The following is a 17,804-nucleotide window of genomic DNA, read 5'->3' on the forward strand; positions in this document are numbered from 1 at the left end:
GTCTCTGTCTTATTCATTTATACACATTTTACTGTATTGTTCAACTGAATGTGACGTAAAAGCTACAAATGAAAGAAAATGTAGACAAAATTGAAATCCTAAATGTGGCCAACATTTTCTTTATGTCTATCAAGTATCTGTTTAGCTTTATGTTTTATTATAGAGCAACAACACAACATGAAAGAGATATACAATTAATGAATCAATAAATAAATATAGGTACAAATATTTCGTTTTTGGGGAAGGTGAACCCCAGCCTCGTATTTTCATGAAGTTTTCCTCTGAAGTAAAAAAATATCTCATTTGTATTTTTCCTAAATCTCAAATAATCTTCCTTAAATGTAAAAAATATATAAATTAAAATAAAAACCCCACACACATTTCACAGACAAAATAACCCAACCAAATTCTACATAAGTATAAATCGTGAAAGACCAAACTTTAGATCTTTATAATGAAATCCTGTTTATAATTTGTAATATTATTGAAAGTGCTGATGTAGTTTGATAAAGTGTAAACCTGGGAAAGCGGAAGTTGTGTTTCCTCGACAGGAAGTTGTCACCAGTGTTTTGTTGCTAGTGGGGACTGTTGTGTTGTGAAAATGGCGACGCCTCGTCGCTCCTCTCAGCAGCAGCAGCAGCCCAATTCCCTGCTGTCCTCCCCGCCCCGCGGCTCCTCTGGCCCCGGCAGCCCTCCTGGCTCTCCTCCTGCACCCGTCGACGATGCTGCACCGCTTCCTCCCCGGGACGGATTGATGGAGAGCCCGCCTGACGGTGAGGCAGACCCGGCCTCTCCCACAACTACCACCACCTCCACCACTGCTACCAACAACAGCGCCTCTCCATCTCTGGCCCTCACCGCCAGCAGCAGCACAACCAGCGGCAGCAGCAGCAGCGCTAGCTCCCCGACCTCCACCGAGGGTACCGGGAGCAGCCCGGCCTCCACGCCCGAGTCGGGCGGCGGTAACCCGGGCAGCAGCAGCAGCAGCAGCAGCAGCAGCAGCGGTGGTGGTGGTGGCGGAGCTAACGGTGCCTTCAGGGAGCTGTTTGAAGCCTGTCGGAACGGGGATGTTTCCCGGGTGAAGAAGCTCGTGGACGTGTTGAATGTGAACGCTAAAGACATGGCGGGACGTAAATCCACTCCTCTGCATTTCGCAGCAGGTGAGAATGACCAAAAAGTCAAGTTTTCAACTGAATAAAAAGTAATTTTCAGACAAGTTGTGCAGCTGGGTGATGCGTTCAGGGACTGGAGTGACCAGAAAGAAGCTAACAAACACTGGAGCCACTCACTACAAGTGTTAATATGTATTCAATTAGTTTGTCAGGATGACACTGAGTCAGTAGAAGTACTCTATTAAAACATGGCAACAAATAAAATGACAACTTTTCAAATTTTCATCAGTGTAAACAAAGCATCTATTGCATTTCTGCCTTGTGTAAACAGAACTTCCCATTAATAAAGTTCACAAAGACACACACATGCACTGCACAACTTGAGTTACTGGTGCTGGAAGATGATTTGCATTTGTTTACAATTACAATTTGTGCAACTTACAATGCGAACATATTTAAAACAGACAGGGGACTGACGTTTCAGTTTTAGTTTGTTTTCATCCTGACTATGTCTTATATTATATGTTATAAGATGTGCATTTTAAAATAAGATAGGGCCCACTGACTTTTCTAAATTCACTTGTATTCGGATAATGTCTAAAAACAGACAATAGTCCATTCTACACATGTAATTAAGTTATGAAATCTTGGATATCTTTGCTAATTTGACTTATGCAACACATTGGATCAATGCATTAAGTCCAGAAACAAGAATATAGATATCTTAACCAGAGGAAAATATTATGCTTGAATTTGATTATCTGGGACATGTCACTTGTATTTGGCTTAGAAAAATAGTCCTTAAAATCTTTATTCATGCCACGGTCAGTATTATAATTGTTTATGACAAAGCAGTCATGCCTGCAACAAAACAACTCAGACGTATTTGTGAATTTGACGTCATATTTAAACATTGGCTATGGTGTAACACGAGCCGGCACACCTATTAAAATGGAGTGCATTTCATTTTTGCCACATGCAAAATCTGAAGCAGATTTGAATCAAGGAAGGAAAACAACCCTGGATATAAAAAGAGCAGTTCACCTCTTCTCTTCCACACTTGACTCTTTTTAATTCTGTCAACAGCGAAGACTAAAAGATGAAAAACAGACACCCAGCTGCTTTACATCTCTCTCTTTAGTCCTCAGCAGCTTGAACAAGAACAGATTCTCTCTGTAGTGCAGCGTCACATCTTCTCAACTTTCACAAACAGCTGTGACTCATGCTTCACAAAACAAATACTGGTTTATGATATGAAGTATTGATTGATTCTTGGGAAAAAGGAACCAAATGACAAAGCTAAAAGTTCTCAGAAGTAAAAGAAGACAGACAATGAACAGAATACAAATCCATAACAATGCGGTAAATGAAAGCTTATTTTGAAATTTATTTTATCTCCTGCTCTCTTCCTCATGTGTCAGGTTTCGGGCGGAGAGACGTGGTGGACCACTTACTTCAAACAGGCGCTAACGTGCACACTAGGGATGACGGCGGTCTGATCCCGCTACACAATGCCTGCTCTTTTGGTCACTCTGAGGTGAGACTGAACACGGGAACATTTCAGGCTGATCTGTTTGTGTTGTTTCTGTCATTTGTATTATTTTCAGGATGGATTATATTGTGTCGCTGCTTTTCCACTGTGCTGTTGTGATTTCGACAAAGCCAGAGGGAAAGCTAAATATTATACAGCCTGTGTAAACATACACGTGTGCTGTTGTCGAGTTTCTGCCTTTCCCAAAAAATACAAAGCGCACATTTATCCTCACCGATCACAATGAGAAAAGCAGGAAATTAATTTATCGCTTATTTGAGATTCTTGTCATCCCCTCGCTGCTGCTGATGTTCTGGATTATCCGTGACAGATGTGCTGAAGCTTTTTTTTTTTTTCCTCCCCGTCCTCCTGACCATTAACCACAGCGATGGGTTGAGTGTTTACAGTTTCAGTTGCATTAAAGGCTTTTAGAGGCTTTGTAGGAGAGCACTTTGCAACGTCGTCACAGAAGTGCTGCGCTAATGCTGCTGTATGATCACAGGGATGATTAGCATTGTGATGGGAGTAAAAGCACTGCGTCCAAACTGAAACCGCTCAAAGTTGTTGTTTGTCTTGTCTTGTGTTTAATTTCACTTTAACCAAAAGTGTAGTGGGTGGCAGGCAGAGTAAAGTCAGGCTTCGAGTCTCCGCGTGCGGAAAGTTTCAACTGAAAAAGCAACGATTAAGCTCTTTAAAGTTAGGGAATGATTTGTTGCCTGGAGTAAATCTTGTCCATGAGAAAACTGAATGTATGCATTAAGGTTTGAAAGTTTGTGTTTGTATACTTAAATCAGATCTTCCACTCTTTAAATCAGGAAGCAGCTTTAAGCATGTTCTCCTATAGGTCGTCAAATTGTACATTTGTTAAGGCAAAGATTGGGCACTAAGGCATTGACAAGCACATTTTGTTAAATTATAACTATTTTAATTTTTAAATAGAAGGTTTATATTCCTCAATCTAAAATAATTACTCTCAACTCTAATAAAAGATCAGCACTGGCATCTATGAAGTTCAAGTTAGAGCCGGACCAACATAATGGATGATATCAGACATATCGTTATCTGCATTTATGTTTGCTGATACGAAAACTTTAATTTTACAGAATAAACAGTACATACAAATGAATAATATAATAATAATAATTTGTGCAGAATAAAAAGGGTTGAATGTTCTATGTACGTGGTTTTCAGGTGGTGTCCTTGTTGCTGTGTCAGGGCGCCGATCCCAACTCCCGAGACAACTGGAACTACACGCCGCTACACGAAGCCTCCATCAAAGGCAAGATAGACGTCTGTATAGGTAAGTACACAAAAACACGCATTAAAACTATTGTGGACCAAGTAAACGTGTGTATTGTATGTTTTAAATATCTTTATCTTGCACTTGCACTTTATCTTGCACATGGTTTGTTTGTAAAGGTTTGTTAGTCTATTGTCCCGGTAAGAATGAATTGGTCTGAGTTGTGAAGAGAACAAAAACAGTCCTGCTGGTGCAATGAATGTCTTTGCTTCCTCTTTGTTGTTTTATTACCTGCGGCTATAATACTTTTGCTAATTGTTAGATATTAAATTCAAGTTTGTATTTGCGTGTACCTTTTTGTTTTAAATGCCTCCGCCCCCACCACTCCTCCAAAGTCTCATCCCAGAGTTCTGTATAATCACAAAGTAATCTTTAGAAACAATAATAAACCACCAACTATGCTGTTATTTACCATTAAGCATAAAGCAGCAAATAACGTATAAATTGCAATCACTGTGTTAGTGCTTATTCTTCGGCCCACACAGGGGACAGAAGAGCATTGATTTGTTTGTCCCACAATATATGAGCAGCCACCAACGTAGTTTTAATTTAAACAGTGAAACAAACACCACAGGCTCGGGTTGAGAAAGAGCAGCAGCAGCAGCAGCAGCAGTAAATCTTAGAAACATGAACTGAAGAACAAGCCACTGATCCCTGAAGTAGACAAGATGCACCTCAGCATGTAAACCTGAAAGTCTGAGCACTGGGTTGTGTTGTAATCGTTATGATCTTAATGGAAAAGCTTTGCTCAGTAGGAGTTATAATAATAAAAATACTAACGAAAGGCTGCACTGACAGTCAGTGTCACCGTGTTCTGAGTGCTGACAGCGAGAGGGAGGAAAAGGTGCGTCAGTGATTTAATCTCTGTGGATCAATTTGCACAAATTTGATCTCGTTGTCGAGGCTCAGAGCAGTTGATTGATTTGTCAATAATTTTGAATGACATAGAAATGTAGGATTAAAGAACTTTTGTAGCTGCATGATGTGCATTAATAGTTTTTTAGCTAAGATATTCCCCTAAATCCCACACACTGCTCCATTAATTCAGTATATATGATGAAACCTTTGTAGGTTCATAAGTTCATTCAGGTTAATCCTGACTAACCTGACTCTTGAAACCTGACTTGTTTTTAGCTCCATACCAGCTTGTTATAACCTAACAATGGAGCTCTTGTGTGAAAAGATGTGATTTAAGGTTTCTCATAAAAGTGACAGAAGATAATTTTTACCGGTAATGAAATTCAAAAACACTTGTTGATTGGATTTACAAATAGTAATATGATGAAACCTAAGAGTTAGCATTACATTTTAATATTATTCTCTGCACTTCTTCTATCACAATCATGGATCGCTTTACCTTAGAATAATGTTTTTAATTAGAATCTAACTTAATGTTGATCCTTTATATTTGTGTCACAGTTCATCTGATGGCACATTGTAAGCAGCTGTATTCATATTTTTTGATTGTTTCATGCCACCACAGACTGAATTTATCATGTTTTCATGAAGCTCCTCTGTTTTGAGCACAAATGTAGTGGAGCCATAAGAGCCGTTAATTTAAGGGCATTCATCAGGAAGTAACGAGCTTTGGTGAATCTGACTTTGAACACTCGTATGTACGAACCTCCCAGGAAAAGGTGACATGTAGGACAAGAAAATGAAACTGTTCTTGCATGAAGCCGTTTTTCATCAGTCACAGTGACCAGGCTGTGGAGGGACGAGGTCATGCAGAGGATGTGTTGACTGCTTGGGTTTTTCCAAAGCCTTTCGCTAATTGTTTTTAGGCCACATTTAATTTACTTCTTTAACAGTGTTACGGTGAAGGACACAGACGAGCTCTGATTGGTCCAGAGCAGTGAGCACGACTGAGCGCTGTCATATCGCAGCACCCCCACTTTCAGAAGATAGTGTTTAATAACATTTTGTGATGCACGAAGATGATAAATACTTTTTTATTCTCGCGGTTCAAAAGGTAAATATTTTCAGGTCACATTTCCAATTTGCGGGATAATTTGAAAAGCTGACACCTCCACTGCTCCCATACTTATTTTGCTGCCCTCTGGCACAAAGAGAAACTGCAATACACATTTCCACTTATCATTTTCCAGCCCTGGATGTGCAGCAATAAGGGTACTGCAATTCTCTGCATTATTATAAGAACACTGACGAAAACATAATGCAGATTATCAAGTTTTATGTGTCTGTAAGTTTCATTTTCAAAGCATCCTGAAATGATCAGACACCAGCAGCTGCCTGGGATGTAGGGAGAGTCTGACAACATATGGCAAACTGTGGGGAATGGTCCAAGATAATGTCGCTTGAATGTGTTTTGCCTGCGTAATGAAATATGACTTAAAAATACTGTTCTCAGTTTAGAGTTCACGTTGTGTTCAGTTCTGTTTCTTTTTTCATTTCTCAATATCTATTTTGATCAGCTCCGCATGAATCAAAAGCACAGTTCATTTAGATTTAACAAGGGAATTGACGTAATGATTTCCTTTGAGTACTCAGCTGTGCAAACCCAGTGCATAAAGGTTTTTAAAGAGCTGCCAGACGAGTCCAGTTTGTTTAAGGTGAAATCATTCAGACACCATGAAAGCAGACGTGTGATGCTTTTTCAGTTTCTCTTCCCTCTAGTGTTATGTAAGTTTTCTGTGTAGAAAAGTTCTGCAAAGTTAAAAAGCTCAAAATCTTTGGTTAAGGGAGAAAACTCAGCTCCTAAAGCTCCTAAAATGTAGTTCGGTAAAGCGAGAGCGGAGGGCGATGTTTCCTTCCAAAGCTGGAAGCTGTTGACCAATCACAACAGACTCACATCAGAACCGACTGGCCTTATTTTCTAGTTTCCGACAGAGGCTGAGAAGAGGAGCTGCAGCAATGGCTAGTACGAGGAAAGTTATGTTTTCTTCTGAACATTAGGAACCTTTAAACCTTTTCAAGTAATAACCCAAATTAAAATGATGGATCAGAATATTGCATGTAAGTTTAATAACAGCTAAAAGCATAAAAGCCAAACAGTTTAATCACAGGCTGGGTATATTTTGTTTGGCGTGAGCCAGAGCTGAAAAACTGACCTAAATGTTTGGTGAACATTTCCTGCAGTCTCAAGCAACGCATGGCAACAAAAAATCACATGACCCCCCCCAATGGCTTGTTTATTGGATGGAGGTCTGGTGGGCTGTCGTCCTGCCAGGTTTCGAGATTTGTCGGCTAAATGAGAGTCAGATCAGCTCTGATTTGTCTGTAACTGCAGCTCAGTGTGACGGACGCTCTTGAGTGAAAATTACTTGACCTGCATCTCTCCAAGCTCAAGGTCCAAAGAAAATCTAATCAACAAAGTTGGGAAAAGAAGATCACGGAAAATCCTGAGGCAGCCATTTCTATTGGCCCTGAGTTTGACAGTTTAACTGTGTCCTCAGTTCTCCTCACTTTAATTTCACTGGTCATCATTATGACCACAAGCTGCTAAGACTTGACACTTTTCTGAAATTCTTTGTCACAGACATCGGAACCATTGATTAGGAGGAGCCAGGGTTCGTTCATTAGTCATCTGCTCTCTGACCCTCAACGGATAACCAATACAGCTAATGGATGGATGGATCTGCTCTATGAAATGTCAGGGAGACAAGAAATATTGGCGTTACAATATTCTTTGAAATGAAAAATTGCCGATTTCTACCATTTTTCCTACCTTCTTATGTTGAAAAAAATGGGAAAGCAGGAAATGTCCTGCAGGAAATGTCTTTTTTCTGTCAGTGCGACTCATGAATAAATGATAGTTTGAGCACCATACAGCATATAAAAACCTGCTTTACATTATTAGTCGTGGGTGTTTCAGGTAAACAGATTAGTTGTTGCCATGAGATTTCAGTCTGTGTTGTTGCAAACTGTACGCAGAGTTCTTTATCTTTATTATGGAAGTTGGAGATTTGACTTTTAGCGTGTCAGCACCTCAAGCTCTTTGCCTAAATGTCGACTTGTGCGGAAATGTCACCAAAAAAATAGATCAAAATGTAAATTTAGACCCAGTAAAAGCCGAACTTGTTCCTTTTCACATCTGTGATGCACCTGCCTCCAGTTTGACTGCTGTTTTCGGCTGCTTTCATTCTTCAGCTGCACTTTGTTCCCATGATGTAATCATTTTAGTTTTATTCCCTATTTAGCTTGAACACTGAAAAAAAAGCACCCACACAGATGAGAGGGCTGAAATAAACCTGGTCATTTACTGTTGGTCATGGACATTGTCCTGGAAACTAATCCTCGCAAAAAAGGGATTTAGTTTAATCAGATGAGAGGAGTATAAAGCAGAAGACGATATGGCCCAAAAAAGGACGATTTTAACCACAGTCTATATCAATGATTATTACGATAAATGTCAAATCATTTAAAGGTTGAGAAACCAGACAGTTAAATTATAATTCAGAGAAGAACCCATTTTGGTGCTGATCTAGGAATTTCTAATCACATTTCTTTAACATTACAGGAAGGATGTTGTTTTGACATTTTCACTAATTTCCCAGGGAATAATTAATGGATCTTGAGGAAATTATTATTAAGGGGACTGTTATAATGGAGGTATGAGCTCTAGTGCCATTCTAGTATTGCTGTTTATTGAGCTTTTGTTAAATGGATTTTGTTGAAAATTACTACGAAGACTACAATGGCTGCACTTAATTGCACACATATGAGTTCCTAAAACATGTCTGATGTTTTCATCAAGATCCATGAATTATCTTGCAAAGTAAAAGAAATAAAAAAAAAAACACCCTTTGTCCGGATTGGCTCCAAAACTTAATGAGTTATTTCTTGGCCCATTTCCCATCCTTCCATCAAGTTTCATGAAAATGTGTAGAGTAGTTTTTGCATAATCCTGCTGAAAACGCAAGCAAACATATAAATAAATGGACAGGAGGGAAAATATATTATGTCTTCTTAACGTAGGGAATTATTACTGTTGTATCACCAAAACCTATAGACAAGCCTTTTCCTGCAATCACAAAAGTACAAGTTATTATGGCAAAATAATCAGAAACAGCTCAGACTGGCCTGAAAGAAATGTGAACGATTTTTGAGTCGAGTTTGCAGCAGAAACTGACGATTCCCTCTGTAGGCATATCTCATATTCTCTCACTTCTGGGTATCATAACACGTATAGATGCGTGTGTGTGTGACATGGAGTGATTGCTCGATTTATGTGTGAGGGATTGGTGCAGCGCTCAATCATATTTTTTGTTGAGTGGGTGATGAACGTGTGCGTCAGCGTTGGCACAGGTGCACGCACGTGCTCCTATATGCACATGCACGGCGGGTTATCGTCCCTGCTCTGTCTCAGCAGGGTGGGTTTGAAGCAGACAGGAGTCAAAGGGCATGTGCAGTGGGACCGGCTCGCCTGTCACAACAGCGGGATGTGAGGCGGAGAGGAAGGCAGGCGGAGCGGTGACATTAGTGCCCTGGAAAGAGCTAATTTACAGAAAAAAATGAGCTCAGGCAGAGTTTGTAATTCAGCTCATACCTGTTTGGTAGTCACATGAGGCTCCTCTCCTCTCATCTCCTCCCGGCTCTCTCTCTCTCTCTCTCTCTCTCTATCTCTCTCTCTCTCTCTCTCTCTCTCTCTCTCTCTGCCTCTGCCTCTGCCTCTCTCTTGTTTTGCTCTCCCTCCCCTCTTTTAGCCCTCCGCTACTCCCACCCTGTCTGACTCTCACCCACCCCATCCCAACCTTCTCCCATCCTCTCTGACTCTCACCCACCCCATCCCAACCTTCTTCCCTCCTCTCCTCACTCATCTTGCTCTCCGCTGCATCGCTCAGTCAGTCGGAGAGGCGAGAGTCTCTCCGCTCGCACTGCCTGCCCGTCTCGTTGCCGCTGCCACTGCCGCTGCTGCTTCTGCTGCTGCTGCTGCTGCTGCTGCTGCTGCTGCTGCTGTTGTTCCCTGGATTATCTGTAGCCCCTCGTCTCTCCTTTCCTCTCCCCCTTTTATTTATTTCCTCGGCTTAACCACAGCCGTCCTTCCATCACCCATGGAAGTGGGATGTGCCTTTTAGCCTGTCGCGTAGCCCTTTTGTAAGGTCCTCTTGTTTCCCTGCCGCTGTGGTCTGGCGTAGCGTTTTCGCTGCTCTTGTTGTGACATGTCTGTTTACATCAGCAGCATGGCTCGCAGGGCAGGGGCAGCCAGGAGCAGCCAAGGGAGCAGCGCTAGCAACAGAGGAGGAGCAGCCGGAGGAGGAGAGAAATGTGAAGCAGGACTTGCAGAGGGGCTGCCAGGAGAGCCAGGAGATAGAACAAGAGGAGGAGGAACAGGGGGGATAGCGGGAGAAGAGCGAGGGGGAGAAAAGGGTCCAGGAAGAGCAGTTTACGGAGCAGGATGTGGTTCAGTGGCGGCAGCAGCAGGAGGAGGAGGAGGCGCCGCAGGTGGAGGAGGACTGGGAGGAGGTGTGTGTCGGGGAGTTTGTATGTCAGTTCAGGAGCTGAGCTACTGTCTGTGTCTGCCCTGTTGTTGTACAGTGTTACTGCAGCACGGAGCCGATCCCAACATCCGCAACACCGACGGCAAGTCTGCCCTGGACCTGGCTGAACCCTCCGCCAAGGCCGTGCTCACAGGTCAGTTTCCCGCCGCCGTATCTGTCCGTCTCCGGCCGCACGCACATTTTACATGTCTGTGTTTCTTTGTGTTTTACTATCTGTGGACTGAACGCTGTTGCAGGCTGCTTGTGTTTGTTTACGTCCCTGCTGTTGTCAGTTTCTAGTGTGCTCCTTTCTTCTCCTTCTGTCTTTTTACTCTCCTGTCTTAAATGCTCACATTTCGTCCACAACTCTCAAGCCCACATTGGTTCCTTCATTGTGTGAAAGGCTGCAGGCACTACCACCTTCTTTCTGTCCGTCTATCACCCTGTTATGTTGCAAGGCAGCGCTGCTCACCACGCTCGTCATTCTCCTCCTGCCCTGAACACACACACTGGTCACTACATCACATTTTCTTTGTTCTGCATTCTTTTCTATTCTGCCTCCTTTTCTGGCTGAGGCTGAACTCATTGATCAGCTACTCAATAAACAACCGCTCTCTGTTGGATTTCTCCTTCCTTGCTTCCCTTTTTACCTCCTTCCTTCACTCCAGTAATAACCCAAACAATGAGACATAAGACCTTTACTGAGCAGTGTGTATTCAGCACAATCTAATATTTCCAGAAATCTGTTTGTCTGTGGCTTGTTTATCTCGAGAACCGTGTATTGTTTTTAGGGCTCAAAGAAATGCAGTATTGAATGTGGTGCGATTTGAACACGTAATACCTTCAATATTAATAAACTTTGAATAGACAGGCGACCAGCGCTCGGTAGCAGTGGCAGCTGGCATCATCAGCATACGTGACGTTGTCGATCAGGACAACCTCGTGTTCACGACAACTGCTCCTCCAGTCGCGGGCTCTGCATCCTCGAGCTTCACTGAACTTTAAATAAACAGGTGATCAACTCTTTGTGCAGCAGCGGTGGTGCAGCCTCAGGGTTCTGGGGACTGAGTCTAGCGGCAGGTCGTCACTTGCCGCAGCTCAATTACTGCAGGTTCTTTTTTACAGTTTCCCAAAGAAAGCTGCAGCCGACATCACCACAGGACCAGCAAACCATTTCAAACAGGCAGGTTTAGAATCAGACTGTGGCCTCATCTGTCATTGTCGACGTCGTCCCACTTGGGTTTAACTGGTGTTGGATTTTAAAGGCCAGAGCTTGACCTTGTTAACTTAAGTCACTGAACTCTACTTTAATTTAAAGCTTCAATAATTTTATTTCTCAGCTTTTCCACCAAATTACTCGGTCCCCATTTTTTTTAATGTTTCCTCTCAATAAAACAGCAGGACACAAGCTCTAGTGGTCAACATAGGATGGTAAAAGTGTGTAGTGAGACTACAATAATTTACTGGTTCTTTTATTGGTACGAGCTGTAAAAGGAAGCGGGACTCATTACAACTGCTCGTTGGCAGAAGAACAACTGGGACTGCCCATGTTTGCCTTTTAAATGAGGAGCTAATTAAAAGCATGTCCTTTAACATAATTACTTTTTTTCTGTTTATCCCAACTTTGAAACGTCGTTACTTCAGTGTTATATGTTATGTCAGCACTTTTACTCTTCACACCCTTGATGAACGTCTTAGTGCCATATTGCGTGTGTGTGTGTGTGTGTGTGTGTGTGTGTGTGTGTGTGTGTGTGTGTGTGTGTGTGTGTGTGTGTGTGTGTGTGTGTGTGTGTGTGTGTGTGTGTGTGTGTGTGTGTGTGTGTGTGTGTGTGTGTGCTGCTGTTGAGTCTTTTTCTTTTTAGATGGGAACATTTGAAAGACGTGGCTCTTATTGAAGTAAATTAGTGTTTTTATTGAGAGAAAAAATTATAAATCCAAATTTCCATGTTCACCGTCTCTCACTGTCTCGCTCCCTCAGTATCGACGTTGGCACTAAATCAGATTTGCCAGCACCACTTCTGTGTTTACACTGCGTTACATCATCAATTCTTTTTTGTTTGGCCTCCGTGGCGAACGAGATGAACCTCGAGATACCACAGCGAGGAGCTGTGTCGTGTCAAAACACCAGGGGGGGGATTTTTACCGCAGCCGCCCCGTGAAAAATTATTGTCCTCGGCAGCCGGAATTGAAATGAGGGCTGTTCGGGGCCAGGATTATTGAACGCTGCCGCATGTGATGCAGTTAGCCCCTTCACCCCCGTCCCTGTATCAGACACGTCGCATGTTTTACAGTGTAGTTGTCATGGCTGTGCGGTTTACGAGCAGTAAAACCAAAAGATGTAGCAGAGTAGTACTTTAATTGCCCTCGGTTTATATGTGTTAGAAAATCTAACACGGCACACGTCAAATCAAATGTGTGTGTCTGTGTGTATAGTATGTAATGACTCAGTGTGGCTAATAGTGTAACTGATTAGATGACTCATTAAATCATTTCAGTGCCAGGACACCTCACTGAAATGTGCAAAAAGCCCATTAGAAGGTACATATTCCACACATTTTAATGAAAAGGACAACACTAAGTCATTTACTGCTAAATGTTCTCTCCCTGTTTTCAGCATCAGCTCTTTCACACGTGCACCCACTGATGCATTCAGGTGAAAATCAGCGGTTATCAGGGAAACTAGTTCTTCCATAACACCGACTCCCCGACTCTCCCCTCCATCACTGGTCTCCTTCTCCTGCAGTGGCCGTTCTGCACTGAGAAATTCATCTTGCTAGAAAGATGAATTATGCTCTTAACTGCCAGCGCTAATTACCCTAAACTATCCTCCTGTCACATTGTCACTCACCCAGTGCCACCCTGGAGTGATTATACTGGTGTAAAGACAGTCTCAAGTGATGCAGTTCATGCAGTTCATGCAGTTATCACTTTTATTACTGCGTATGTGAGGCTTTTGTATCGGTGTGATAGAATTTGCTGCAGGATAAACCCTTCGAGAAGTAATTACATGTGTGTTTCTGCACATATACCTTCATTTTACACAAGTTAATCCTTTTCCTCCCTGGCCTATATGTTCTGTGTCTACGATTTAGTGGTTCGGCTCTTTTCCTCATTTCTGCCGCATGCCAGCACAGCTTTCAGCTTCAGTCTGTGGTGATGGAAGTTTATATTGACCCATAAATTAGCTCTAGTGCTCTGCCACATCCAGAAAACTGCTCCCAGAAATGACTCTGTTCCCCTGTTAGTTGGGATGTGACAGGGAAAAGCAGAGGGTATCTTTCTCTCTTTTTTTTCAAACCTATCTTCAAACTCCTGTCACACTGATCTCATGCATTGAGTTTGTTTTTTCGTGTTTTGTTAAACTACATCGTGTTGTTCGTTGTCCTGATTATAACGAACATAAACGTAAGAACACGGCAGAGCGGCGTTGATTGTCTTTAATGTTCTTTGTTCAGTTTCTCCCCGGATACGCCTCTTTACAAACACAACCATGAAACCCTGTAGACTGTTGCTGTACTCTGTTGCAAACACAATACACCACTAATCACACCACACCAGGGGGCAGACTCACACGCACAAATTCATTACCCACATTGTGGATTGCGGGTTTAAAAAAAGCCTGTGCAGAATGTTTTTATCAAGTTAATTGGCAGAAGTGCAGTGAGTTCGTAAGGATAGATGCTGTAGGTTATAAAGTATTATTGGCTGGGCGTGTTATCGGACACATTATGCTTTTGCATTGGACGGGATAAATCTATTACAGCCCATCCAAATTTACATAGCATTATCAGTCACACAACAATTAAGTCTGATAGAAATATAAATTCTTCAAAGCTAAAAGTACAAGAAGCAAGCAACTTTCTCTATTAGGGCGTGGGAAGTTAATTGTATTGTTCCTTATCAAGTTACAGAGGAGGGCATGGGCAGATTTGCTGTGAGATTAGCCTATCTCTAAATGGTCAGTGGCTCCAGGGGGCTGAATTCGAACGGCCTGCAGTGCACAGCCTTTATCAGATGTTGGAGCGAGGCCGGTATGTTTCGACCTGATTTATATTCCCGTGTCAACTGTTGAGGAATGCTAAACAAAATTTGCATTTGCGATCGAGCACTTTCAGCACAACCTCGAGCTACTGCTCTCCATCACCAGCTGAATGAGAATATAAATTTAGCCTGGCCTATAAAGTGAGTTATGCACAGTGCGCTCATTTACAGGTATAGCAGTTTTGATGGACACGGAATTCACAGTGCACAGTGGCCATTGTAGTTTCTGCTGCAATGATGACATTAATTGCGGAAAATGACAGGGAAATGTGAGTTTGGACACTTTCCTGAGTTTGACTTTTACATTTGAAAAACGCAGTAGGAGGTTGTCAGGATCTGACTCATTCCCAACGAGAAGAAAATGTCCAGAATATTCAGACGAGAAGTAGCATTTGAGTTGAAAATGCAGTGGGCAGGACATGATATGTATAACCTCTGCTTCAGAAATCACATGTTTTTGTTTACTGCACATCTACACGTGTCGGACCTTTGACTTATTGTCTTCTACATGTATGACACCTCTTTAAATTCTTGTTCAGAATGAATTCACATGGGCTCACTTGGAAATTTTCTGGATGTTTTTACTGGGGCCGGCTAAAATGTCTCACCAAGTCCCTCCTGAAAATTTCAGGGAAACTGTCTGGACTTTTGCTCACAAATATCCAAGAAACAGATGTTCTCACAGAACTTGTTCTAGGCCCAAATCCCCAGTCATGAACCCAGTTGTCGTTAATAATCCACGTTGACCCAACAGCCAAGTCAAGGTTTTTTCCAAGGCTGCTGCTCTGACGTGTGAGGGTTATCAAAAACCTGAAGTATCCCTTTAGCAGACTGCGGATAGGTAATTGAGAGAATCATGCAGTAATGATGTGAAAAGCCCCAGAAGAGCTAACCTAAAAAACGAAAGGTTCACCACAAGGATTTGTCTGTACATCTGTCTTTGCCGTCATCGGTGATTGATCTCAGTTTCTGGCCGGAAACCAGTGATTAGGACTCTTTCATCAAGTTGTGTCTGTCCTTGACGACTATTTCTCTTCTTCCCTCATCTCTCCATTGCCCACCCCTCTTCGCTCATCAATTACGCCGCTGTTTAATGAGCTTGCAAGTACAGCACGTACCCGATTCACTCCTCATCCTTACCTCAGCCAGCCTGGGTGTCACTCTCCTTTCCTTTGACTCGTCATCTGTACTCTTTTGTCCTCTTGCCCCCTGCTGTCTCCCATCCATTTCAAGCACTGTAACAATCAGACTTGGCATCTTTCACCCTTTGACATTTGTCATCTATTATCTTTCTCCTCACTTGAAATGTCTCACTCTGCCTCAGCCTCTTTAAATCTCTGTCAGAAACATAATTCTAGTCTTACATTGGTCCCTGGCGCATCGCAGACCTCATACAACCCTGTAAAATGGTACTTAACCCCCTTTAAGTTTTATCAGGTGAAGGTTGGCAATCATCACTGCAAAAAGTTATCAACCATCATCAAGACTAAGGCCTTTTGGCCAATGAGCTTCATTTAAATATACTTTTTAATAAGCTTTTGTAATGTAATTTATGTGGTTCTCTTTAATTGTCTTTGGTTTTAAGCTGCAATTAGTGATATTCATCTGCATATTTTGGTCTCACACTTTCACAGTTTTGTTTGTTTTATGTCTCAAAAAAGAAGGAAATCTTTATTAATACATTTTTATATTCCAAAAAATATTGAAGAACACCTGTAGAAGAGGAAACTGTTTCAACTGTGCATAATGCTGCTTCAACCTCTGGCTCGATTCGAGTGAGTGACAGGTGTGTGGGTTTGTACTCGGAGCCATTGAGGGGGAGGAGGGCGTGACTAGCTAACAGTGCACTTACCCCACAAAGGCGGAAAGTAGCATATTGTGTTGAGACTGAAAGTGCTGTACAAAGTATTGAGAACTTTTATTATAATGGAGCATGAAAAATGGAAGCAGGTGACAGTAATATGTGGAGTTATGTCCTAGTTTAGCAGTAATGTTACGTTGTTTTGTTACGAAAATGGAGGAAGGCCAGGGGGGTCATGACACCTTCTGAGAAAAGGCGCATGTGTGTTGTGTTATTCACGGCTAAGTTACGAACATAGATAAGGCTGTTTGTCGACTTACCGTGCAACTGCCACGCCCTTCAATGAGTTTGAATACATTTGAACAAATTGGGCGTCATGTCAAAGTCATTCGAACTTGATTCTTGGAAAAAGCGTCAGCCTTAGAGGACATCTTCAAATTGCTTGTTTTGTTTGACCAAAGCCAAAGTTACTCAATTTGCACTGAGACTCGCTGAGAAGCTGCAGTGAGCAAATGTTTGGCGTTTTTTTCACTGCAAATACATCGCTAATCTTTTCACAACATATTTTAAGCCTGAATGCGCAAACAAAGAAGTGGCTTGTGGACAGTTTTTCTGCAAATTTCATCCCAATTTTTCGAAAACAAGCAGGCTGAAATATTCTCTGCTGCTTTGTTTGAAGTGAGGCAGGTGACAAAGGTTTGGAAACCCACTTCAGGAGGGTGCGGGCGTTGCATTATGCAGCTGGTATTATGCAGAGTATCAGCTAATAATGAAAGTGTTATACCAGTGGTAGATTGTTCTCACCATTATCTTACCTTCGATTTCTGTTGTTTGTCTTCACTGCACATTGCATAAATTTACTTGCGGTAAACCTACTTGAGTTACGGAAGTCTGAAATGTCTCTCCGAGTCCCAATAGCTTGGGGACAGTAATAAAGAAGGAAGGAAAATAATTATTATTCATTCCTGTATGTATTATTCCTGCATAATCAAAAAGAGAGAGTAAGACTGAGGGGAATACATAGAGACAGAAGAGAAGTGAGAGTGAGAAGAGAGTCCATTAGCTGCTATTAATTACCTCTGATTGGTATTCACAGACTAGCTGCTTCTGAGCTTCAGAGAGATCAATTCTCTACTCTGGACTGTAGTCAACACACACACACACCCACACCCACACTAGCTTATTACTTTGGCCCTGTTATTTTAACTCTTACTCACACAAATGCTGCCTCTCTGGCCTACGAAGACCTACTTCTTCTACAGGAGTGTTCACTTTTTTCCAGCATATTTAGTCTGTGTCATATTTGATACCAACATGACCTCATTGCAGCACTTGAAGTGCCACAAGCAGAGTTAGATTAGGACGACATGTCTTGTTGTTTGTTCAAACGAATTGTGAGCCTGCTGTTTGCTTTAGGCTAAGTGTCCTCCAGACGGAGGTTTAGCCAATTTGGCATCCGGTATGAGATTTCTCAGCAAGTTGTCCGTATCATGGAAAATCATGTGGCCCTTTGCTATGAAGCTGTTTGATCGCCTTCTTTTGATTGTACTTCCCTTTTCTTGTCCTCGTCTTGAATTAC

At 42.1% G+C, this 17,804-nt stretch overlaps 1 protein-coding gene across 1 annotated transcript in view; it reads left to right on the plus strand.

The window, feature by feature from the left end:
* The first annotated feature begins 565 nt into the window (after positions 1-565).
* Positions 566-17,804, plus strand: part of LOC117771219 (poly [ADP-ribose] polymerase tankyrase-1-like) — a 66,063-nt gene continuing 48,824 nt past the window's right edge. The window contains exons 1-4 of the mRNA XM_034601317.1: positions 566-1,160; positions 2,534-2,649; positions 3,835-3,943; positions 10,442-10,537. Coding sequence (XP_034457208.1) covers positions 602-1,160; positions 2,534-2,649; positions 3,835-3,943; positions 10,442-10,537 — 880 coding nt within the window. The 5' untranslated portion in view covers positions 566-601. The remainder of the gene's footprint in view (positions 1,161-2,533; positions 2,650-3,834; positions 3,944-10,441; positions 10,538-17,804) is intronic.

This window comes from Hippoglossus hippoglossus, chromosome 12 (assembly GCF_009819705.1).
Source record: "Hippoglossus hippoglossus isolate fHipHip1 chromosome 12, fHipHip1.pri, whole genome shotgun sequence".
NCBI lineage: Eukaryota > Metazoa > Chordata > Actinopteri > Pleuronectiformes > Pleuronectidae > Hippoglossus > Hippoglossus hippoglossus.